This window comes from Bos taurus, chromosome 16 (assembly GCF_002263795.3).
Source record: "Bos taurus isolate L1 Dominette 01449 registration number 42190680 breed Hereford chromosome 16, ARS-UCD2.0, whole genome shotgun sequence".
NCBI classification, from domain to species: domain Eukaryota; kingdom Metazoa; phylum Chordata; class Mammalia; order Artiodactyla; family Bovidae; genus Bos; species Bos taurus.
The window spans coordinates 3374535-3401343 of record NC_037343.1 but is presented as its reverse complement, the minus strand read 5'-3'; the positions used below and the strand labels follow the sequence as shown (position 1 = coordinate 3401343).

At 43.3% G+C, this 26809-nt stretch overlaps 1 protein-coding gene across 1 annotated transcript; it reads left to right on the top strand.

Moving 5' to 3' along the window:
• Positions 1-14639: 14639 nt before the first annotated feature.
• ELK4 (ETS transcription factor ELK4) lies at positions 14640-25645 on the top strand. The gene is given in 5 exon segments (NM_001081612.1): positions 14640-14811; positions 21047-21262; positions 22356-23231; positions 23924-24040; positions 25386-25645. Coding segments are annotated over 4 exon segments (1299 nt in total). The 5' UTR covers positions 14640-14811; positions 21047-21055; the 3' UTR covers positions 25485-25645.
• The last annotated feature ends 1164 nt before the right edge of the window (positions 25646-26809 follow it).

Genomic DNA, 26809 nt, shown 5'->3' with positions numbered 1-26809 from the left:
AATGCATGAAAGTGAAAAGTGAAAGTGAAGTCACTCAGCCGTGTCCAACCCTCAGCGACCCCATGGACTACAGCCTACCAGGCTCCTCCATCCATGGGATTTTCCAGGCAAGAGTACTGGAGTGGGGTGCCATTGCCTTCTCCGCACTGTCAGAATGGCCATCATCAAAAAAAATCCACAAACAATACATGCTGGAAACAGTGTGGAGAAAGGGGAACTTTTCTACACTGCTGGTGGGAATGTAAATTGGTACAACCACTATGGAGAACAGGATGAAGATTCCTTAAGAAAACCAAAAACAGAGCTACCATATAATCCAGCAGTCCCACTCCTAAGCATTTACCTGGGGAAAACCATAATTTGAAACGACACATGCCCTCCAGTGTTCATTCCAGCATTATTTACAATAGCTAGTATATGGAACGGAGAAGGCCATGGCACCCCGCTCCACTACTCTTGCCTGGAAAATCCCATGGACGGAGGAGCCTGGTGGGCTGCAGTCCATGGGGTCTCTAGGAGTCAGACACGACTGAGCGACTTCACTTTCACTTTTCACTTTCATGCACTGGAGAAGGAAATGGCAACCCACTCCAGTGTTCTTGCCTGGAGAATCCCAGGGACGGGGGAGCCTGGTGGGCTGCCGTCTATGGGGTCGGACACGATTGAAGTGACTTAGCAGCAGTATACGGAAGCAACCTAAATATCCATTGACAGATGAATGGATAAAGAAGATGTGGTACACATATACAATGGAATATCAGTCATAAAAAAGAACAAAATAATGCCATTTGTAGCAACATGGACGGACCTTGAGATTATCATACTGAGTGAAGTAGGTCAGGAGGAGAAAGGACAAATATTGTATGATATCGCTTGTAAGTGGAATCTAAAAATGGTACAAACGAACCTATTTACAAAATAGAAATAGAGTCACAGATGTATAAATCAATCTTACAGTCACCAAGGGGAAAGGGAGGCGGGGTAACCTGGGAGACTGGGATTGACATATGCACACTACCACCTATAAAACAGGTAACTAATAAGGGCCTGCTGTTTAGCACAGGGAACTCTACTCAGTGCTCTGTAATGACCTATACGGAAAAAGAATCTAAAAAATAGTCGGTATATGTATAACTGATTTACTTTGCTGTAGAGCAGAAGCCAGCACACCATTGTAAATCAATTATATTCTAATAAAACAAAACTTGGCATAATCATCTATGAATTCTTTCCACAAACACTTTTTAAGTAGCTACCATGTGCCAGGACTGTGGCAGGGTGAAAAGATAGGAGCCCTCTTGGAGGTCTCTTGGAGGTCCCCAACCAATGAGGACTTTGGAGACACACAGAAGCAATTCAGAACGTGTGACAGTGCTGTGACGAGGGGCCCAGGGCTAGGGGGATACACACGGGGGCCCCTGTCTGGTCGGGATGAGCTCAGGTGGGGGCGGGGTGGAGAGGGCGCCCCAGAGGTGATGGTAAATGAGATGGGGAGCCCAAGCAGACATGTGCAGTCTGTTCTCCTATCAAGTTTCCCCAGAGCAAAACCTGCATCTCATTCATTGTTACTTTGCCCATATCCAGGTCTGTAGCTACACACAGTAGGGGATCACTAAATTTGCTTACTTGATTAAATGACTTGTTGAGCAAACAAAATGAATGGGCAAATAAAAACCGTCTTATTTTTAAGCAAACGGACAACCTCAGCTTAACACCCTGGCTTCTAATATCAGGTGGTTGAGCTGAGGATGAAGGCCGTGTTTTGCCTTTGCATTTCATGTGGTTTATTGTGGTACTTCTTTCTTTTTTTTTTTTTTGACCTTTAGGTTTGGTTTAGTAATACTGTGTGAGTGGTTTCGTGTTTTTTTTTTGGAAAGACTTTGTGGCTTTTGTTTCAGTATGCTGTAGAAGTAAGTATTTAATGTCTATGAACTTTATGGATAGATAATATTTCCTTTAAAATACTTGTAAAATTTTCTTAATGTTAAAAAAAAAAGAAAAATTACAGTTGTGAAGTGGGACTGGAAAGAGACTGTAGGGGTGATGGGCGGGACAGTAGGGGAAGACAGACTTGGATGACCTTGCCTTTACGTCTGGGAGTTCAAAGCAGTTTCCCATCCAATGTCTCTCTTGTTCAAAACCAGGGCCAGGCCTTTTGAGTGACCATCATCTACTTCTATGGTTAATTTTATGTGTCAACTTGACTGGGCTACAAGGTGCCCAACTATTTGGTTAAACATTATGATGAATCTTATCTGTGAAGATGTCTGGGAATGAGGGTGATATTTAAATTGGTAGATGGAGTGAAGCCAAAATGGGTGGGCCTCGTCCGATGTTGAAGTTCTGCGTAGAAAAAAAAGGCTGACCTTCCTCTGTGTTAAACAGAGTTCCTTCTTCCTGACTGCCCTCAAATTGGAACATCGAATTTTTCCTGTCTTTGGACTCAAACTGAAACATTGGCGGTTCCTGGAACTTAAGCCTGCTGGTCTTCATATTGGAGCTGTGCCACTGTTCTCTGGGCTCTCAGGCCTCTGGGCTTGGACTGGAACTGCACCACGGGCTCTCAGTTGACAGATGATGAAATTGCAGCCCAAGAAGGAAGGATCTTTACCTGACACGCTTTACCTACCGTATTCACTACATAGCTGATGCTTGAAATCGCCTTAACTGGAAACCATATTTGCAAAGGATACTTAAAATGCAAATATCCCTAGGAAAATAATATACAGATATGGATTCATAAGAGAATATAAATGACTTGGTGGAATGTTTTCTGAAGAGCAGTTTTGGGTGGGGGAAGGCAAGTGTACAGGGTGAAATGGTAGACACAGTTCTTACCCTCTTTGAGGTCCTTGATGGATGAGAGTTTCAGAGACGGATGGAAGCAAGCTGTGCACGATGGGCACGTTTGAATCTTAAAAGGAGGAGGCATTGGGGACAGTGGGAGCTGGGTACAAGAGGGGCAGTGCAGGCCCCCAGACCTCACCTCTTTGACCTCAAGCACTGCCCCAGACCACGATCATTTGTGTTGTGCTGGGAAGTTGAGAGTTCACACATCCAGGGACATGAACGGCTGGAGCTGGCTAATCCTTAATTTCAGTGAGCTTGCAGGAAATTTCTGAAAATACAGACTTCTAGCAGTAACGCTTGTCTCTTTATAGAAATAAAATTTTGCGTGCATGTGTCTGCCTTCCTGGCTACACTGGGATGTGTCATGGGTAGAGTGGGTGGCGGGTTATGTTGGGATGTGTTGTGGATAGAGTGGGCAGAGGCTGTTTCAAGCCATGAGGTAACCAGAAGCCTATTTTCAAACCTTTTGTGTAACTTTTCTGCTTTTTGCTTGTATGAAGCTTCTGATTGAGTGTTCTCTTTATGGCAACAGCTTGAAGGAGGAAACTGTATTATGCCCATCTGGCCAGTATCATATTTGTCCTTCCTATTTAAAACAGGGGCAGTGGGCAAGATGGTGAAGATACTTGAAATCCCACCACACGATGAAGGTAAAAGGAGTCAGGGATGTGTTTAGTTTGGAGAAGAGACTCCTCAGGAGACTTGAGAGCAGCCTTCAGCTATTTAAAGAGCTGGTCTGTGTTCTTCCGAGGGCAGGGCCTGCCTGGAGGAAGGTCACAGGAATGCAAATTTTGATAGTCAAGAGTACACGGGCTGTTTCAGAAGGTAGACCGTTCTCTGCACTGGAGGCACTGGACACGTGCTTGGTGCAGGGTAAGCATGAAGGTCTGATTGGCCTATGCTATTTTTTAAATTTATTCATCTGTTTGGCTTTATTGGGTCTCAGCCGCGGTGCGTGGGCTTCTCCCTAGGTGCAGCGCATGGGCTTAGATGCCCTGCAGCATGTGGGATCTTAGTTTCCTGACCAGGGATTGAACCCGCGTCCCCTGCATCGGAAGGCAAATTCTTAACCACTGGACTACCAGGGAAGTCCCTCTGTCATCTTTCATGTAGATCTATTCTTGATGCAGATTCTGAGATTCTCTGGTATGAGGCTACAGACTAGAGGAGTCTGAAGAGATTTAAGTATGACCATTCATCCAACCAAACACGTTGGTCTGTTGTGTATGAAGCACTGTTTGGCATGAGAAACTAAAGTCCCCATCCCAAAGGCACAGATGCCTTTAATACAAAGTAGAATGTTGTGGGTCTTCCCTGGTGGCCCCCTGGTTAAGAATCTGCCTGCCAATGCAGGGCACGTGAGTTTGCTCCCTGGTCCGGGAAGATCCCACATGCCATGGAGCAACTCAGCCTGTGCACCACAAGTACCGAAGCCTGCACTCTGGAGCTTGCGCTCCACAACAAGAGAAGCCTGAGCACCACGACTAGAGAGCAGCCCCTGCTCACACAGCGAGAAAAAGCGTGCGCCCAGCAATGAAGAGCCAGAGCAGCCAAAAATCGATAGATAAAGCTCCTAAAGTTTTTAAAAATACTTTTAAAAAGTGGACTGTTGTGTAGGCTGCACGGTGTGCATTTTTCTTCTTCTGTTGGATACAGAACCTGGACAAGCAGGCAGAGTTAGGCTAGAAGCCAGGAGGTTGCTTTAAGAGAGCTAAGGGGAATGGGTCAGTAAGAAACAGCAAGAGGGGACCAGACGGGGAAGGTGTTGGGGCGATCGGCCCCGCGCCGTTTGGAAGGGGCGCTCTTGCCTGCACCCTATTGTGCATTTGGCATATCCGGTTACCATGTGCTATGGTCTGAATGTTGCCGTCTTCCCTAAATCTGTGTATTGGCTTCCTAACCCCCAAAGACGATGGTATTAGGAGGTGGGGCCTTTGGGGTGTGTTTCAGTCACGAGGGTGGAGCCTTTGTCAGTGGGATTAGCTCTCCTATAAAAGAAAGTCCACAGAGCTCTCTTGCTACTTCCACCCTGTGAGGACAGAAAGAGGTGTTGGTTCTGGCCCAGGAAGCAGGCTCTCACCAGAACGTGACCATGCTGGTGCCTTGATTCTGGGCTTCCCAGCCTTCAGAACGGTGAGAAATAAGGTTTCTGTTTATAAGCTGTGTGGTCTGTGGTATTTTGTTATAGCAGCCTGAATGGTCTAAGACATCATGAAACATTTGACTCATTCAGCTCACTCCCTCGGCCCATACACCGTACTCACCAGTTAGCAGGATGCTCATGATGTGGTCTTTCACATTAATTTCTCTATGGGACACATCTCAGTCTTCTAATCATTGCTTGTCCCCCTACTACCCTTGACTGAGGTTACTTATGGCCCTCTCTCTTTTCACAGGACCTGGTACTTAGCAGCAACTCATGAAATTTCTATTAAATGATGAAGGCTGGAGGGAACTATCACATTTAATTGTGGTGGAAGTGGGCAGTGGTCAGAAGAAATGAGATGTAACATTTGAGAGCTGGGCTTTCCTTGAAGTGGGAGTTCCTCATTCAGCACTTGCTGAGTCCCTATTATACCCAACACTGATCTAGGGGACACTGGGTGTACGGAGGTGACAGATACAGTACTTTTTCAAAGAATTCCATCGGATAGAGGAGACATTCCAGGCTGAGGGAACTACACACACAAAGTCCTGGGAGTGCTTGATATGTTTGAGGGGCTCTACTACGTATGGCTGGAGATTAGCCCGAAAAAGGGCTAGAATGCAAAGGGTCACTAATCAAAATAGGAAATGCTGTAGGATGATATGGCCTTTAAACCTTACTCCTCACAGGCCGCTTGGGCCAGAGTTTGGACTTTATCCCGGAAGCGGCAGAAAAATCAATCACAGGACACTAACATGGATGAGTGACGTAATCAAATGTGGGTTTTAGCAATTTTCCTTGTGGTAATGTGGAGGATGAGCTGAAATGCCTGGATACTGGGAGGGAAAGTAGAAAGCTATTGCAGTAGTCCTAGCAAGAGATGTTAAGAGCCTTTGGGATATGCATGAGGAGGGAACAGATGTGAGATATTCTAGAGATTAGGTACAGCAGACCATGGTGACCAGTTGCATAGGGTGAGGAAAAAGGAATCATTAGAGATGACTAAAATGTCTGTGGAATGCTTTCAACTGAGGGGAAGGAGGATTTGGGGAAGGTGTGGCAGGGTATATATTCTGAGATGGAGGGAGGGTCATGAGGTCAGCCAGGGGAAAATACTCTGTAAGAAACTGGAAGCATGGATCCAGAGTTCAGGGCAGAAGTACAGATCAGAGATAAAGGTTAAAGGTCATTAGCACTGGGGTGGTGAACAGAGCCATAGAGAAATTGAGGTCTCTTGTGGGGAGAAGCCCAAAGACAGAACTCTGAGGCAAGGATAGAACCCATTCTTCAGAGCTGGTGGAACAGAAGCCCCCAAAGAGAGAAAAACTGGCCAGAGAGATAGAAGGAGAATCATGGAAGCCAAGAGAGAACTGTGTTTCAGGGAAGGTCCCAGGAAGGGACATCTAAGTTTGCTTTGGAGGTCAGGATATTTTGCCTAAGGGGGTGATGTCTGAATTAGTCTTAAGGACGGAGAACAGGATGAGGACTGGAAGGGGGAGGTTGGATCTGGCCATTTGGATGACTGTAACCTTCTCTAGGGCAGAGTCAGTGATGGGGCCAGCAAACACATTCAGTGGATTAAAGATTGAGTACAAGGTGAGAAAGCGTAGGTGGCAAATATAAACATTATTTTTTGAAGCTCAGTACTAAAGGGCTTCCCCGATAACTCAGTTGGTAAAGAATCCACCTGCACTGCAGGAGACCCCGGTTCTATTCCTGGGTTGGGAAGATCCCCTGGAGAAGGGAAAGGCTACCCACTCCAGTATTCTGGCCTAGAGAATTCCATGGACTGTACAGTCCATGGGGTTGCAAAGAGCTGGACATGACTGAGCGACTTTCACTAAAGGGAAGGAAAGAGAGGAAAACGTAGGCTGAGAGTTGGGGTTTCCTAAGGATGGTGACTTGTACCCCAGCACACTTCTCTGCATCATGCATGTTTGCGCTGTTCATCTTGATGATCTAGTCATTCTGTGAGCATTTATTGAGTATGGTCCCTCCTGGGATAGGGACCATTCTGGGTGCTGGACTGCAATGGGGAACAAGACCTCTCAAGGACCTCATCCAAAGGTTAAAGAGACAAATAAGAAATTTCAGGGGCTTCCCTGATGGCTCAGTGGTAAAGAATCCACCTGCCAATATAGAAGACATGGGTTCTGTACTGTGAAGATCACACATGCCGTGGAACAGCCAAGCCCACGTGCCACAACTACTGAGCCTGTGCTCTGGAGCCTGGAGCCTGGAGCCTGAAATTACTGAGCCCACGTGCTGCAGCTACTGAGGCCTGTGCACCCTGGAGCCTGCGCTCTGAAACGAGAGAAGCCATTGCAGTGGGGAGCCTGAGCACAACTAGAGAGCGGCCCCCGCTTACCACAACCAGAGGAAAAAGCCCACGCAGCCACGAAAATCCAGCAGAGCCAAAAATAAACACAATTATTTTAAGCAAAAAAGAAATTCCAGGTCAGTGCCACAGACAGGGTTAGTACTGGATACAATGGGAGATACTGGAGGTCACAGACCCTGCCTGGAGGCCTGGGAGGACTCCCTGGAGCAGGTGACATCTGAGCTGAGGCCTAAAGTAGAAGATAGCCAGGTAGGGCAGGGCAGGGGAAAAGGCATTCCAAGCAGAATGTCTTTCCTGCGCATCCCCTCCCCACCTTTCTCTATACCCTAGACACCCTGGATGTCCATGGAGAACACAAGGAACCTCCTGTCCATGGTACCCTCGCCTCCCAGAACTTGTTTTTGCCCCCATTTGGCATGCCTTCCTATGTCATAGTGACTTTTGCCCCCTCATCTATTAGAAACGTCTAAAGAGAAGAGACTTGGCTTAGCCATCTGTCTGTCTGCTGACATATCTACAGCAGTTCTCATGGCTAATGCTTAAAAAAATTTTTATATGACATCATCTAAGGGCCAAGGACCACTGTCATGGCTAATGCATTTTCAAGGGAGCCACTGGCAGGCTTAGTAAATAGAGGTATAAAGGGAAATGAAAAATAGACAGGAATTAAAATAAGGCTGCGATAAAAGCCTGTGGTGGGAGGTGGAGAGGAAGCAAAGAAGCGAAGAGAAAGTGTGCATAGAGTGGGGAGGGATACAGTTCCAAAGAAAATCTAACCCGAACTCCCCACTCCACACAACCCTGCCTTTGGTTTCTTTTCTGTCATGGGCAGGACTCCTTGTTCTCCCTCTTCTTCAGGGTTTTCCTGTTGGAATCTGATTTCTAGACATATTTCATCAGTTATATGCATCACAACTGCATTTTTTTCAGGAATGAGGAGAAGCTGAGAGAGAGAGAGGTGAGGAAAAAAGCCCTCCAGACCCAGTAATTTTCCCACCTCACAGGGTTGAGCCCAAACAGAATTCAAATTTCCTTCCCTTGAGAGAGGGAAGCTGGTGGCCGTGTCACACTTCTGAATTGGGTACACAACTCACAAGCTAAGTTCTCTAGCCCAGCAAAACTAATTTTGTTTTGCAGCTGGATAAATAAAGTAAGGAAGAAAAAAGCAGGCATTACACATTTTTGAATTAGCACCAAGTCTTTCAAACTCCGCCTCTTTCAGGAAATGTTCCTTAATGTGGTGGGAGGTGGTAATTTCATTCCCTCTCCCAATCCTGCCTCACCACAAGAAACCCTGTTTAGAGCTGCACTTACCCCTTCATTTGTCAGGCTGACTTTGCTTTGCCCGGTATCTCTGGGTCCTTCAGTGAATTCTCTGTCTCTGCCAATGGGGTCAAAAGAAAAGAGTGTGGAAGAACTCAAAAACTACCAAGGAAGTTGTACATGGTGATGGTCTCTGAGGGTGTCAGTACCACAGGTCCAAGACTGAAAGTTTCTAGAAAAAAGAACAAAGCCCCTTTGAGTTTTTCCTGCAATAAACAGGTGAGTATTATGCTGAATTAGTGGTTTCTGAATTAATTGTAATTGAAAAAGAAAAATTTTCCAGCCAGTTATCATAATATATGCAAGAGAGAAACAAAACTTCTAGTTTAAAATTCAGAGCAATACGATCCTACAAGGAGTTGGACAAGCCACCCAGAATCTTGTACGTTACACATGAAGTGGATTTCATGAGCTTTTGTCAATTGAGCTATATCTTTTCTAAAGAGCAGTTAGGAATCAGGTTCCCTCCTCTTCTCTAGAACACACTTCATATCAATTTTCATAAGCCTAGGAAAAAGTACATTTATCAAAGACCAATAAAGTTATTTTAGATTAAAAATATAGTGGAGGAAGAAAGAAGTAGCTGGGTGTAGATTTTAAAGATGAAAACTATATGAAGTTATTCCTGAGGTGTGTATTTATGACGAGTCATTAAATATATTAGATAATCGTTATGCCCCAGGCATGTAACTGCAGTAACTCATGTCTCATCATGTCCTCTCTGAGAAAAACAATGTTCTGTGTGAAATTTACAGCTTGGGCTGAAAGATGTTGCCATGAGCTTTCCTCATAGTCTAGAAGCCACATGTACCTTGTCCAAGGAGCTTTTCATGGATTTCTCTCTGGACCGTGAATATTCTCTGATTGTAAGTCTTATTACTGGAGAGGAAGCACTTCCCTGGTGGCTCACTTGGTAAAGAATCTGCCCGCAATGCGGGAGACCTGGGTTCAATCCCTGGGTTGGAAAGATCCCCTGGAGAAGGGAAAGACTACCCACTCCAGTATTCTGGCCTAGAGGATTCCATGGAGTGTGTAGTTCATGGGGTCGCAAAGAGTCGGACACAACTGAGTGACTTTCACTTACTTACTTATTTACTTGGAGAGGAAATATCTTTGTCAAGAACAATAGTCTTGGTGAAAAGACATTTCTAACTTTAATTTCATTGATTGTCTTTGGTGAATTTTAGGTCCTTGATAGGTAGTGGGCTTAGCAAATGCTGCCAGATTTGATAGACAGCTAGCATGCATTTTCATTGGAAAAGACTCTGATGCTGGGAGGAGTTGGAGGCAGGAGGAGAAGGGGACGACAGAGGATGAGATGGCTGGATGGCATCACCAACTCGATGGACGTGAATTTGAGTGAACTCCGGGAGTTGGTGATGGACAGGGAGGCCTGGTGTGCTGCAATTCATGGGGTCGCAAAGAGTTGGACACGACTGACTGAACTGAATTGAACTGAGCATGCATTTTATTTTCAAAGATAACTTTTCCTCTATGATTTCAGTCTTCACAAATATAGTAACTGTAGGATCATTTAATAGGAGTTCAGGCATTGTTTGATCAGCCATCTTTTTCTTTTCACTCTATGCACCACACACTAGAAGTGAAAGGTATGACTTTATTTTTAACAATGTTGAAAGGGAGGCAGAAAAGATAAGGATGTTATTTCCTAGGACTTCCTCAGGAGGATCAAGCTTTGGCTAGAAGCCAGAGACCCCTGATTTTTCTTCTTTCATATCAGATGTGGAGTGATTTGCCTCAGATCCATCCCTGCCTGGGATTGTTGGTGCTCCTTTTGATCGAAGGTTATCTCTTCTCTATTTTGTGTGCTGTAAGACATTGCCTGGAAGACGCGCAGGTCAACTGGCTGTCTCCATGCTTGCTCAGTGAGTCAGGGTCCATGAAACATCTCTTTAGGAAAAAGGGATACATTCATCCCTCATGATCTGTGGAGGGTTGGTTCCAGGAACCCTGAGGATACCAAAATCTTACGATGCCCAAGCCCCATATATAAAGTATTTGAATATAAAGTACATCCTCCCATATACTTTAAATTATCTCTAGATTGCTTATAATACTAGTACAGGGGAACACATGTATACCTGTGGCGGATTCATTTTGATATTTGGCAAAAATAATACAATTATGTAAAGTTTTAAAATAAAATAAAATTAAAAAAAAATACTAATACAGTGTAAATGCCATGTAAATAGTTATGTGCAGCCAATTAAAGTTTTGCTTTCTGGAACCTTCTGGAATTTTTTCCCCAGAAATTTAGTTGGATTCATGAATGTGGAACCCCTGGACACAAAGGGCTGCCTGAGCTAACTTAGGGTAATGATGAGGTAGTGAAATAGAAGAGAGGGATCAGGAAGTTGCCTTAAGAAGAAATGATCATAACTTACGGTTTCTTAGAAATGTAACTACGTTAGGGGAACTGGAGTGGCAGGTCTGGGATAATTGACACTCTAGGACATGTCAGGCAGAAACACGTGTTTAAATACTGCATAAAATCTGCAAATTATATGTGAGATAGCCCTGAGTAGTTAAGAATGAGAATCCATCTATCTGGTGGGAAAATGACAAACAAGATAACAAAAAAGCACAGTCTTTCTGGTTGACCAACATAACCACCATGGAGTTTTCAAAAACAGAACCATCTGTTGTATAAGGAACCCTGGAGAGAGAGTATGTATTTACAGAATCCCGCATGGGAAAAACAGGCATATTAATAAACTTTTTAAAAAATTAATTACTCTGAAATCCATTTTTCTTCTAGTTTCTCTGCTGTCAGCATATACTGTGTTGAAACAAACAAACAAAATATCCAGTCAATTTAAAAGCAGACAGACTTGCTATGACTAATTTAAGCACTTCCCAAAGTAGGCTCTTTTCCAAAAATACACAGCAATTGACAATACTGGCAGCTCAGTCTACAGGGTTATGATACAACTAAGACCCTGAGGCTGAATGTGAAGTTTACTGCTAGTTTGGGCACAGCAGGGTAATCTGTAAAGGAGCGTCTACAGCCCTTAACTGTTTTTGGTATGGGGCTTCAAAATGAAGTCTTCCTATAACCTAATGTTTCCGATGGGTGTACCTTAAATAGTCTACCTTAATAATTCTTATTTTTCCCTCTTGGTTTCTAAAATGGAAGTTGTTGTAAGGAAAAATCTTGAAGGGCCCAGGAGCCCTAGTTGTATGCTCCTTTTAAAACACATTTCTTAGTGGCCTCCTTAGCACAGTAGGCAGTATGTCAGTCTCACAAAACATATATTTCTTTTAATTTTTTATTGAAGTTTAGTTGGATTATAGTGTGGTGTTAATTACTGCTGCGGAGAAGGCAATGGCACCCGACTCCAGTACTCTTGCCTGGAAAATCCCATGGACAGAGGAGCCTGGTAGGCTGCAGTCCATGGGGTCGCTAAGAGTCGGATGCGACTGAGCGACTTCACTTTCACTTTTCACTGTCATGCATTGGAGAAGGAAATGGCAACCCATTCCAGTGTTCTTGCCTGGAGAATCCCAGGGACGGGGGAGCCTGGTGGGCTGCTGTCTATGGGGTCGCACAGAGTCGGACACGACTGACGCGACTTAGCAGCAGCAGCAGCAATTACAGCTGTGCAGCAAAGTGACTCACTACACATATATTTACATTCTTTTTCATGGTCCCAAACTCCCACCCCTTGGCAACCACCATTCTATTCTCTAAGTCCCCGATTTTGTTTCTGTTTCATAGATAAGTTCATTTGTAGGAATACATTTCTTTACCAACTGCACTATCAGGGAAGCCCTGTAGAACACCTTTCTTTATGAAAATATGTGGTAAAATTATTTTTTAAAGCCTAACATCTTTAGGTGTTGTTGCTTTTTCATGAATACCTTTGTGCGTTATAATCACTCTGTATTATGGTGGAGGAGGTTGGAAATCAAAGTAAGTGATGATTCTCTTCCAAAAGGCTTCAAAGGGATAGTAAGATCACATTTCTTCCTTCCTTCATTCCTTTTAAATCCATAATTTTTCTAGGAACTTTTTCAACTAAGTTTTCATATATACCTTCATAAAATTATTCATAGTATTTTATGATAGCTTTTTAAAATTAATTTTTATTGGAGTATACTTGATATACAATGTTGTTACTTTGTACTGTACAGCCAGGTAGATCAGTTACACATATCCACTCTTTTTTAGGGTTTCCCTGATAGCTCAGTTGGTAAAGAATCCACCCACATTGCAGGAGACCCTGGTTTGATCCCTTCCTTGGAGAAGGGAAAGGCTACCCACTCCAGTATTCTGGTCTGGAGAATTCCATGGACTGTAGAAGTCCATGGGGTCACAAAAAGTCAGACACCAGTCAGCGACTTTCACTTCACCACTGTTTTTTAACCTTCTCCCATGTAGGTCTTTCCAGAGTATTTGAGTTCCCTGAGAGGATCACGTTTCACTGACTTCAACTAATTTTACCAGGAGGAATTCCCTGGCAGTCCAGTAGTTGGGACTCCTGCTTTCACTGCCGTGGCCAGTGTTCAATCCCTGGTTGGGGAGCTAAGATCCTGTAAGCTTCTCTGTGCCGCCACAGAGAAATCAACTGTGGAGTTGAGGAGGCAAACATAAATGACCTCAGGACTTCCCTGGTGGTCCAGGGGCTGAAACTCCATACTCTCAATGCAGGGGGCCAGGATGCATCCTGGTCAGGGAACTAGATCCCACAGGCCGCAACTGAAGATTCTGTGTGCTAAGACCTGGCACAGCCCAGTAAATGCATTTTTTTTTAATGGCATCATCATTTATTATTTATCTTCTCAGGAGTGCTGTACACGATCTTCATCTTATATGAGGAGGACTGAAGTTCAGAGAGGTGAAGGGACTCAAAGCTAGTAACTGGATACTGGACTGGCTTGTTGTTGGCTTCCTGTTAAGTGGGATACACAGTATATTTCTTGGAGGTTTTGTTCAGCAGTCTCTATACACCTTCCGCCTCTATACTGTTCAAGTAGTTGTACCAAGTGTGACCTGGTTCCTTAAGAATTCTATTTAATGAGCAAAGAGTCGGACACGACTGAGCAACTGAACCGAACTGATGGGCTAGACACTCCGCGAGGTGATTATACTTGGGTTCTCTCCATTTTACATATGATGAAATTGTTTCGGGAGGTAAAGAAAGTTCTTAAAGATTGGCGAGCTCGTGAGAGGCAGAGCCACGGCTGGATTCCAGGTCTCTGACTCCAACGCCAGAAGGAGCTTTCCCCTCTTGACCAGTGTTTCCCTTTGTTAGCCCCGGGGCTAGAGGGCCACAAGGCTGACTGAACGTACATCAGCTGTTCACAGCGCCCTGGGGCCTGGCACTTCCACGAGACAGCTGTGGCGGTTCCGACCTCTCTGTCCACCCTGCCAAGAAGGCAGGACGGGCGGCCTGCAGGGAAAAAGCCCTCACACTCAAGCTTCGCGACGACACACGCGGCCCCCTGGAAGCCACTCAGTGAGCGCCACCCCTTCCCTCGGGCGGGGCAGACACCGAGGCCCTCCGAAGTCCTGACCCAAGCGGCAGCTCTGGCGTGCGGGCTTGGACCGCGCGCCTCAGGGAGCAGAAACCGCTAGCGGTCGGGCGGAGAGAGCAACGCGGGGAAGCCCAGGTGGCGGCTTCCCTCACGCCCGCACCCCTCACCCGGCACCCCGCGGACGCAGTCGGCGGCGGCCAGCAGCGCCCCTCAGCGGCCGGCCGCGCCCTTCCCGCCTCCGGAAGTGACGCGCAGCTGCTTCGGCGTCCGGGAGGGGCCCCCGACGCAGCCGTGGGGGGCTCGAGAGAGGCGGCGGCCGCGGAGCGACTGGCAGGCTCAGCCGCGGCGAGGAACGCCCAGAGCGCGCGCGCCCGGCGGGTAGCGGCCCTCACGACCCGCGCCGCCGCCGCGTGCGGGGGCGGGGAGGGCGGGGCGCGACAAGCCGCGGCGGCGGCGGCGGCGGCGGCGGCGGCGGCGGCGGGAGATGCGGGCGGCTGCGGGCACCCGGCGGGCTCGGCTCGGCCGCCGGCGCCTTCTCCGGCTCCGCCGCGAGGGTCGCAGCGGCTGCCGCGCCGTCCTCGAGTTCCCGGCGTGAGGAGAGGAGCGTCTTGTTGGAGGCGGAGACCCGGAGGGAGCCCCGCGCGTGGCCTCGGTGAGCGTCCGCGTCTGGGTCCCGCGGTCGCCGCCCCCGCCGGCGGGGCGCCGGGGCGGGGGGCTGGCCGCACCTCAGGAAGCGGGCGCGGGGCCGCGGCGCGCTCCCGAGGGGCCCGGCCCGGCCCGCTGGCGGGCCGGTGGGCGCGGGACAGACCCGCCTTGCTCCCTTCGCCCCTTATTTGGTCCCGCGAGGCCCCTGGGGCCAAAGGTGGCAGTGTTTTTTTATTCTTTTCTTTTTTCGCCGGGGGGGCGGAGGGGAGGGCCCGAGGGGAGCGTCTCAGGCTTTCTGTGGTGACAGGAAGTTGGAAAGTGAAAGCGCAGCGAGTCAGTGCTCACCCGGGCCCGGACTTTGATCTCCCCGGGGGCACGCGGTCTTCCGCGTTTCTTCCTCTCCCCACGCTCATAACTCATCCGGCGTCGACTTTCAGTTCTTTTTCTACTTCTTTCCAGCCAACCCTTTCCCCTCGTTACTTTCCGGTTAGTACACAGCTGCCGCGAGGCTTCTTTCTTGGGAAAACCAGTTGGAAACATCTTTTGGGGGCTGAATGTTAACTGACCTGGGCAGGCAACAGGGGACCTTGTTGACCGAGGTAGTCAAGAGATACAAGGTTGGCTCCCACCCCCCGCCCCCAGGCTATTGGTATTTGAAGTTTAGGGCTTTTAAAGAAAAAGACTTCAGAGTTTCATCCCTCATCAGAACGGTTCACCCATCTCTTTGGTTGGTGTATAAGATCCTTCTTCCTCTCCTTTTGCCTTCTTCCACTCACCGTCCCACTGCGTGGAAAACTTGGTACTTCAGTATTTAAGACTGTCAGTGGTATTTTCTTTAAAACCTATTGTGATTCAGTTTTCCCCGTCAGTAACTCTCCCCACTTTGATTTTATTTAAACGTTAAAACTGCCTAAGTGGAATCCATTTAGGGAAATGTTTTAAAGTTTTTATTGTAATAGTACACTTTTAGTATTCTGTTGGTATAGAGTACTGAATAGTTAGATACACCAGGTTACTTTTTGACAGATACAAAGATTTTAACTCAAACTTCGCCTTAATGCCTTTTATAATTTGTTTCTGTTTTACTTAAGTAGCACTCTGAATTTGGAGACATTTATTTTTTGGGTCTTAGCTACTGTTTCTGAAAAATAGTTGGGCCATGGGTCACCACAGCAACTGGGCTGTGTGTATGATAAACATGTTTAGGGTGGAAAAGGTTTCGTTTAGTAGAGACTTCCTTTCCCTAATGAGTTACTTCCAATATGCTCCTTCTTTCCTTTTAGCACAGGGATTAATCTACTGTCTTTTAAGTATGAGTTAGTTAGTGTTAGTCGCTCAGTCCTGTCAGACTCTTTGCATGGACTGTGGCCCACCAAGCTCCTCTGCCCATGAAATTCTCCAGGCAAGAACACTGGAGTGGGTTGCCATTTCCTTCTCCATTTTAAGTGTTAGAATCAATTATGTTTTCCATATATAACCCCTCAAAAATCAGATTCCTTCATTTGGATCAGTTAAGTATTTCTCTTCCTCATTATACTACTTCTAAAAAACTCTTTAAAACTGAAATTTTGGGGAAAACTGTAGTTGTGAAAACATTGAGGTTTTCATGAAAAGGTTTTCAAGAAAAAGGATTTGGGTTTCTTTTGATAAGAATAAGAATAAATGTATTAAATATTTGTGTCTCTTTATTTCACCTTTGTAATTTTAAGTAACTTCTGACTGTTTTTACTTTAATCCCCTTTCACAGCTGAAGAAATCGTTGAATTTCATATCAATGGCACACTTTTAGGAACTCAAATGAAGAGGTTCAGCTTATGTGCCCAGTGGTTCACCGCCTTTTCAATCAAAGAATAAACATATCAAAGTTGAATGAGTAAAATATTCCTTTAAAGTACCTGCTGAGGATGTCCATTTTACGTCTTCGTTAGTTTTTCCCAATAGAAGAAAAATTTTTTCCAGTACTTCAGTCCAAAACCACAGTGCCCATTTTCTTTCACAATAATTTTCTATCCTAGACATACTGTCAAGTACTACAGAAGCTTCAGCGTTTTCCACACAGTTAGGTTCTGCCGTGCAGTATCCAACAGCTCCACCAGGATTTGGCTCAGTCCACAGTTGAGTTCAGTTCAGTCGCTCAGTCGTGTCTAACTCTTTGCAACCCCATGGACTGCAGCATGCCAGGCTTCCCTGTCCATCACCAACTCCCGAACTTACTCAAGCTCAATCCACACTCTCCCCTAATAACCGAAGGGAGAGGTGGAAATTAAACCCGCACCACCTTGGGAACACTTCCCATTTGCTCAGGATGACTCTTGTGTGATTGTTGCGGAAATATTCACTGTTATTTCTGTCGTTTTGTACGTATTGCTTAGCCATTATAAACCTGTAGGGCTCAAGCATTATCTGCAAGATAGGCATAAAACTCTAGGATTTGGTTTGGGGAATTTTTCCAAAAACAAAGGAAATTATAGGCACCAAACCTGTAATAGTCTTGATATTCCAGTTCTCTGCTTGTCTGTCCTTTCCCTCCTCCCCTCCTCCTAGCTTCGGCATTGTGACCATCATCGTCTGTCTCACACATACACTGCTGTAAGCATTCTTAACATGAAGATGGTGTCTGGAAATGTAAAGACTTGGGTTCTTTGGTTAAGCTGAAATTTACTAGGGAATAGTTGTAACAGATTTAGACTAACAAATTGTTTAAGTGGGAAATATATATAGTTTAAAAGTAACTTACCATGACAGTCACCATTAGAAGAAAAGCCTCTCTGGTAAATTAAGAGAAATGACAGGGGACCCCTCCCCCCCAACTATACTTGATGGATATAGTATAAAACCACTGTTTTAATCCAGCTTAAGTGAGGGTCTAGAAAGCTGTTTTCTAGTGAACATGGTTATTTAGCATTAAAGTAGCACTTCATATTTGTACATTATTGTCAGTTATTATCTAACAATGTAATACAATGTAATACTTCTTTATAATCCTAGGTAATGTGAATGCTCTTATCCATCTAGGAAAGTGGTTTCCCTTGGGGACAGAGTACATGACTGTGATGTAAGAGACTTGGATTCATGGCCTCAGTTTCTCTGTTAACTCCCTAACTTTGGGAGGCATCTCCCTTTTTGTATTCTTAATTATTTTCTCATCTCTACTTTTGGACGACAGTATCTCTGTATAACCAGCTTCAAATTTATGACAATAATAGGAGGACATTTTGAATGTCTCAGAAAAATTACTGAGATATCTTACGATATAGTTGCTCATCTCTGGCCTTTTTGAAAGCAGACATCGTTGACTTAAGGATCCCGTCCTTTGTGAGTTGTGCATTGTTAGTGTTAGGTTTCTCAGGCCTAACTTTCGTGTTGTTTGGAGTGTTTGTTTTTAACGTTTTTATTGAGATATATTTCACATAGAGTAAAATTCGCTTGAAGTGTACAGTTCAGTGGTTTTAGTATATTCCCAGAGTTGTATTGCCACTACCACAATCTAAATTTAGAATGTTTTCATCACCCCATTAACAGTCACTCCCCTTTTCTTTTCCATACCCATCCCCCATTCCCAGCCCTAAGCAACCACCAGTCTGCTTTTTTTTTGCCTATGCAGATTAATGGCTGGTTTCTCTCCCTTAGCCTAATGTTTTCAAGGTTCATCCATTGAACTAGCCCATATCAGTACTTCATTCATTTTTCTGGCTAATATTCCTCTATGGGGTTATATGGAGGCTTTGCTGATAGCTCAGTTGGTAAAGAATTCGCCTGCAATGCAGGAGACCCTGGTTCAACTCCTGGGTTGGGAAGATGTGCTGGAGAAGGGACAGGCTACCCACTGCAGTATTCTTGGGCTTCTCTTGTGGCTCAGCTGGTAAAGAATCTGCCTGCAATGTGGGAGACCTGGGTTCGATCCCTGGGTTGGGAAGATCCCCTGGAGAAGGGAAAGGCTATGTTTTGCTTGTCTGCTCATCAGTTGATGGACATCTGGGTAGTTTATACTTTTTTGGATATTATGAATACCACTCTGAACGTTCCTGCATATAAATGTCTGTGTGGACATATATTTTCATTTCTCTGGGACATATACCTAGGAGTGTAATTACTGGGTCATATGCTAACTCTGGGGAACTGCTGCAACTGTTTTCCAAAGTGGCTGTACCAGTTTACATTCCCATTGGCAATGTATGAGGGTTTCACTTTTCTCCACGTTTTAGCCAATACTTATCATCTGTCTTTTTTGTTTGGCTGCACTGGGTCTTCCTTGCTGTGTCTTCCTTGCTGGGTCTTCTCTCTAGCTGTGGTGTGTGGGCTTCTCATTGCGGTGGCTTCTCTTGTTGTGGGGCATGGGCTCAGTGTTGTGGTGCACAGCTAGTTACTCTGAGGCATGTGGAGTCTTCGGGGATCGAACCCACGTCCCCTGCATTGGCAGGCAGATTCCTAGCCACCAGGGAGGTCCATCACCTACCTGCCTTTTTGATCATAGCCATCCTAGTAGGTGTGAAGCAGTATCTTGTGTGGTTTTGATCTTTATTCCCCTAATAACTAGTCACATCTTTTCATGTGCTTAGTGGCTACCTGTATTACTTTTTGGAGAAATGTCTTTTCAAATCCTTTGCTTATTTTCAATTTTTTTAAATTGTAAGAACTCTTTATATTTTTTTGATGAAGGAGCCTTATTATTTGAAAATGCTTTCTTTCATTCCAAGGATTGTCTTCTCATTTGATGGTATTGTTTACAGCACAAAAGTTTTAATTTTTGCTGTTGTCCAATTTATCTGTTTTTATAGTATTTTAACAGAATTGATTTGACTTAGTTTCTGTTCTGATCCAGTGAGATCTAATTCACAGACTGAAAACAGGAATGTTTTGTGTATGTGTGTGTATGTGTAAAGTTCCCTTATAGACGTTTTAGGATGTGCTTATGTATATTTGGCCAGAGTTTCCACCCTAAGATTTCTTTCTTAGAAACAAGATGTTTTAAAGTTTTTGTGAGGAAAATAACTTTGAGAGAACATTTCCCTGCCGCTCCATTGCCTAAACCAGTGGTTATTAACTGAGATGATACTGTCTCTCAGAATGTTTGGCAATGTGTGTAGACATTTTAATTGCCAAATTGGGCAGGAGATGTTAGTGGCATCTGGTTGGTAGAGGCCAGGGATGTTAAACTGCAATGCCAAAACAGCCTCCAAGAACAAAAGAATTATCTGGAGAACAAAAGAATTATCTGGCCCAAAATATCAATAGTGCTGAATTTAAGAAAGACTGGCCTAAACAGGAAGATCTTAAAACTTGAGATATTGAAAGGTTTTCCAGTTCAAATCTTGATAATCAAATAAAGGTTGCTAATCAAATAAAAGGATCTGTGTATAGGTGGACTTCCTGTGGACAGAATGGTGGCAGAACTTGTAAATCAGGGAACATTCTGCTGAGTTTTCAGTGCTGTCAACTTATACGAAAATTACATTTATTATAATGGAAACTATTCCCCCTATCTCTGGGCCACCCTGAGACACACAGAACATCCTGGCATATAAATCAACTGGGCTAGTATAGATAGATGCTGAAATGGCGGTCACCTCAGAGAATATGGAGAAGGAAATGGCACCCCACTCCAGTACTCCTGCCTCGAAAATCCCATGGACAGAGGAGCCTGGTAGGCTACAGTCCAAGGGGTCGCAGAGAGTCGGACATGACTGAGCGACTTCACTTCAGAGAATATGACGATGAGTTGTTTTTTTAATATTTATTTATTTAGCTGCACCAGGTTTGAGTTGTGACATGCAGATTCTTAGTTGGGGCATGTGTGCCCAAGTTCTCTGACCACAGACCAGCCCAGCCCCCCTGCATTGGGAATATCGAGTCTTAGCCCCGGGGCCCCCAGAAGTCCCGACAGTGAGTTTTTAAGATAAAATTTAGTAACAGTGATACTGCACTGGTTGGCATTCATCAGTCTGCTCCTGTAATTTATGAAATTAGCTTTATCTCATAGCAAGACTTTTCTTAAGCAGTATTGCATGTTTAAGAGTTTGGGTCTGTATTCAGATTGCCTGGGTTTAAATCTCAGCTCCACCATTTACTTGTGTGAGCTTAGACAAGTTACTTAACTCCGTAATGAATCAGTTTTTTCACATATAAAATGAGGCTGCAGTAGTATCTGTCTTAAGGATTCTTGTGGGATGAAATGAACAATTAATAGTCTAATGCATTTAAAGTGCTTAAAACAGTATGTGATACAGTGTTGCCTCTTTCAGCTCATTGCTATGGACAGTGCTATCACCCTGTGGCAGTTCCTCCTTCAGCTCCTAAAGGAGCCTCAGAACGACCACATGATCTGCTGGACCTCTAATAATGGGGAGTTCAAGCTTTTGCAGGCAGAAGAGGTGGCTCGACTCTGGGGCATTCGAAAGAACAAGCCTAATATGAATTATGACAAACTCAGCCGAGCCCTCAGATACTACTATGTGAAGGTAATACACGTCCACCTCGAAACAAAAATTGTTCCTTCTCTTCTGTTGAGGTTAGACATACTAATGTTGTGGTTTGTTCAGTTATTAAAGTAACTTTTTAATTGAGGTGTAATTGACATATTGCTTTTGAGTGTACAGCATAATGATGCAATATTTGTACGCATTGTGAAATGATCACTGTTTTGGTTTTAACTCAATTTATTTTACAGCTTCAGCAGCTTGGAATTAGAATAAAAGATGTAAATGTTCTAAGTGTATTTCTGCAAATTCATATTCAGTACCGGACTCCTATGCACATATTTTATTCCTAATTGCAGTTGTCTTTAAATAAAAAATGATTATAGAGTTAGAATAAGGAAAAGGAAATTTGAAATTCTTCAGCATAGATAAATACTCTTGTTTATATCATCAGATCAGATGAGATCAGTCGCTCATTTACTTTAAAAATTATCTCATACTGTTTTTTTAGATGTACTTAATTTTTACTGTTTAGTTTAACTCAGAACACAATACCTTAAAGAATAACTGTTAATACCTAGATTTGATTTCTTAGTTAAAATTTTTTTGTAATTTCTAATTATTTTGAATACATTCTTGGGCACGGAAGTAAAATAAAATGCTCAAATGAAGAGAATTAGAGTGAGAAGCTGGGATCTTAATTTCTTTCACCTTTGAGTGTTGATATTATCAGCTTTCCTGTGTGGAGAGATGAGGTAAGAAACAGCTCGAGTTTCTGAAGGAAGTAGGAACCTTAGAAGTAATGTTCTAAATTCCTTTTGCTTCCTGAGGATATGAGTGTTTTTGTACCTTTGGAGTTAAGCAATTAAAATCTTTCAGCTTTTATGCAACATATTAGTTCAGTTGTTAATAAGACATTTAAATGTTTTTAACTTGTACTCCATAATGGTCGGAACTGTGTTTGGTATGGCTGGATAAATTTAGGTGATTTTGAAGTTTTCAACTAAACTACCTATCAAATAGAAAACCCCATTCAGTCAGCTTTCTCATGATCTTTGAGGGGGTGGAGTAAAGTTTTAACAAATGCTTAAGAAAAGTTTAAGAAAGTCTGAGTGCTTATTTTATTTATCTACAGAATATCATTAAAAAAGTGAATGGTCAGAAGTTTGTGTACAAGTTTGTCTCATACCCAGAGATTTTGAACATGGACCCAATGACAGTGGGCAGGGTTGAGGGGGAGTGTGAAGCTTTAAGCCTCAGTGAGCTCAGCAGCAGCAGTTCCAAAGATGTGGAGAATGGCGGGAGAGAGAAGCCACCACAGCCTGGTGCCAAGACCTCGAGCCGCAATGACTACATACACTCCGGCTTATATTCTTCTTTTACTCTCAACTCTTTGAACTCCTCCAACAGGAAGCTTTTCAAATCTATAAAGGTTGAGAATCCGGCTGAGAAATTGGCAGAGAAAAAGTCTCCTCAGGAGCCAACTCCATCTGTTATCAAATTTGTAACAACACCTTCTAAAAAGCCACCAGTTGAATCTCCTGCTGCCTCCATTTCAGCTGGCCCGGGTATTTCTCCATCTTCAGAAGAAACTATCCAAGCGTTGGAGACTTTGGCTTCCCCCAGACTGCCTTCCTTGGAAGCACCAACTTCTGCATCAGGAGTGACTGCCCCTTTTACCACCACACCTCCTGTTTCGTCCGTGTCCCCTCTGCAGGAGCCTCCCAGAACTCCTTCACCACCGCTGAGTTCCAACCCAGACATGGACACGGACATGGAATCAGTGGCTTCTCAGCCAATGCAGCTTCCAGAGAACTTGTCCCTGGAGCCTAAAGACCAGGATTTAGCTTTGCTAGAAAAGGACAAAACAAATAATTCATCGAGGTCCAAGAAGCCCAAAGGGTTAGAGCTGGCACCAACCCTTGTGATCACGGGCAGTGATCCAAGCCCACTGGGAATATTAAGCCCATCTCTCCCTACAGCTTCTCTTACGCCAGCGCTTTTTTCACAGGTAACATTCTCTTTCCTTTTAGTGCCACCATTTATCTTGTTTTTTCTCATCTTTTAAAACAAATCCAGAATTTATAACCTCAGTTCTCATTCTTCTACATAGTAGTTTTGCTTTAGAGAGTTTATATGTGACCCTGTGAAAGTAACCTAATTTTTCCACTTTGTCCTAAAGAAAATAAGTATATTCTATCTCTCTCTCTCTCTCTGGTGGAGGCGGGGGGTGGTCTTATAAAACAACAGTGACAATCTCACGTTAGAAAATAACAGATCCTGCGGACCTTAATAAACATGGTGTGATGTTGAATAACAAGTTTTACAGTTAGCTAACATTAGCTATTTCTTAACTTTTTCGTCTCATAGAACATTTAAACACATACCTACTCATTGTTAAGGGGAAAGCATAGTTGTGACTCAGTTACCCATTATTTTTCCATACTTGAATTCAGATTGGTTTTATTTTTCTATTTGACAAAGATTGTACGAGAAACAGTTTAGAAAATACTTTGACCTTTTTCTTTTCTGGGTTGTAAAAGTAATTTCCGACTGTTTCCTGAGGATAAGATTTCAGACTTGGAGATATTTGGAATGGAGAATAGGACAATATTTGGGTTCAGGGCTAATTGTGTATTATTACAAGGATAAAACATAATCCTGATAAGCCATTTAGTTATATTTTTGGCTTGTATATTGCAGACACCCATCTTACTGACTCCAAGCCCCTTGCTCTCCAGTATCCACTTTTGGAGTACTCTCAGCCCTGTTGCTCCCCTGAGTCCAGCCAGACTACAAGGTGCTAACACACTTTTTCAGGTAAGTTACACAGAAGCTTGTCTTTTGTAACTGGGGTATGGTAAATGAACAGAGAGGCAAAAAGGCAAAACTTCTATTTAAAAAGTGTTCCTTAGATTTACCTTTGAATTTCTAAGTGTTAGTTTTCTGGCCCACACATAACTCAGATAAATATTCACAGCAGAGTTTCCTTTTCATTGTTTACTATTCCATACATTTGAATTAGACTAAGAATTGTTCAATACTGTAGTAGATTTTGAGCTCATCCAGTTTTTTAAATCATTTTAAATGCTGGACATCCTCTTTTCTAAAAAAGTGTGTGTGTGTGTGTGTGTGTGTGTATATATATTTGGGGGCATTCTCTGCACATAGATTTCCCCTTTTAACCGAGGATTTTTTTTTTAATAGAAAAAACTCTTGAGAATAGTATTATCAAATACTCCCATTTTCCTGTCACTCAGAACTGATACTCATCAGCATTTTAAATATGCATGTATATATTTAAAAAATGAATATTGCATTACCTCTTAACGAAAATCTTATTAAGAAAGATCTCATAGCTGTAAACCATTATTTTGCCTAAACTATCTAGACTTTATAACTTGGTCAGCTTTCTTATATTGATTCATTCACTTATTCCAGGGTGACTCCCTGGGAGATTTTCTTAGATTTTGTAATTTAAATTTTCATTTGTTCTTTTGAAAATGAAATGGTAAGGGGTGGGGAAAGAAAAAAAATTGTTTAAATCTTTCTACTAATGCAATTACTTTTGCAGAAGCTTCTAAATTGCTGAATAGAAAGAGTATGGAAAATTTTCCATATTTTCCTTTTACATTTTTGTTTGCCTCTCACAAAGAGATAATTGATGTATATAGAGAAAGCCATAGTGCTCATGTAGCTTCAGCCTGGAATCTCCATACAGATTTGGTCTCAGAATACATGATGGGGAGTGCTTTTTTAGGATGAGCACACTGCAACTGTTTGCAGCAGGTATGAGATGGGCATCTCCTCCTGGACCTCTTTTTGACAGTCTGTGATTTGCTATATGACTGAATTGTGCCTGCTATCATTTACTGAACTTTCATTCGAAGTCAGGTGTGAACCTGTGTACTTTAGCATCTAAGGAAAAGTATAGATTTGTTCTTTACATTCCATCAAGGTAGGCTGGAGAGTGTTAATATGTAAGACAAACATTTTTTTTACAGTTTTTGTGACATCATATTGTTCCATGATAAACAGTCAGTGCCTTTGTCCTGTGAGCCACTGCAGGTGCTGCTGTGTTCTGCCTTAGGGAATGTAACAGGGACAGAAAGTGAAGTTTAGGATTGCATAATAGGATGATAATGTGTTTTATTTTCTTTCTCAGTTTCCTTCTGTGCTGAACAGTCATGGGCCGTTCACTCTGTCTGGCCTGGATGGACCTTCTACCCCTGGCCCATTTTCCCCAGATCTACAGAAAACATAACCTATGCACTTGTGGAAGGAGAGAATCAAGGCATAAGGAAAGAGAAAGACATTCAACACGATTACATTTAAAGTGAGGGATTGATACTTCACAATGCTGATAATAGACTGTTATGATTTCTGCCGTTCCCCATTAAAATGCTTTTTAGGATTCCCTTTGAATAGGACTCAAGGTAGACTGTATATAAAAATGCCTTAATTGGAGTCCAAACTCCACCTTCCTCTTTCTTTCTTTTTAAAAAATATTTTGAACCTTGTGTTAAGGAAATTTTTAATGGGGTTTAGCAGCAAGCTATGCTTTGCAAGAGAATTAAGAACAAAGTTATTCCTCTTGCCTTATTGGGACCCTTTGGCAGTTGTGCTTTGAGCATATTATATAAAGAAATACTAGTTAAATGAAATTAGCCTTATCTTTAGGACTTACATGTGCTCTGTTGAATGCTAAAAGTGAGTTGTGCATAAGCAGTGGAGGAAAAAGAATCATTCCTATTCACACGAAATAAGAATGGAGCAGGACTATTGGGGATATTCTGTTTTGCTGTGAAATATAATCTATGTAAGCAACTCCACAAACAGTTACCTTATTTACATTTATTCAGGGTGGTTCCCTTAGCCCTATGTATGATCTTGCCTGAATCTGAACAGAGCATGGAGCTAGTTTATTCCCACATAAGATTTTTAAACCTGGGGCTTAAGGCAGTATTTGGAACAAACAGTGAGAATATGGGGCCTCATATCTGGCACAGAAATGTCATCTGCTGGTATGATTCCACACCCATGGAATACTTATGGTAAATGATGGCTTTTAGGGGGATGAACCTGGGATTTGAGAGTCTGAGGCATCTCTAAATCAAGGATTCAATTGAAAAAACTTGAAACATGTAGGCGTTTCCCAGTTAGAAGATACCCATTGTGAAGGACCTTTTTTTCTGTTCGTTTTATCCCATTTCGTACTATTTATTTATCTTTTAAATTTAAAGTTGTTGGAGGTTATGATAGTTTTAATTAGGAAGATGAAATGCAAAGTGAACTCTTTAAATCTGTAGTGAAGTAAAAATACACTTGTTTTTTTTTTTTTTTTTTTAAATTAGGAAGTAGCAAAGCTCATCTGGAAGTGCTCATACATAGGGACTGGATTATTCATATTAGTAGTGAAAAATGTAGGCCTTCATCTCTGCCAGATTTGTGAAATGTTAGCATATAGTCATCACTGCCAGGTACAGACAGATTTGTTGAACCCCTAAGCTGATTTGATGCCAACATCACAGTGGAGTCTTTTGAAAAATTTGGCTTTAAAGTCCAGGATTAGATGATACGCTGCAGCCA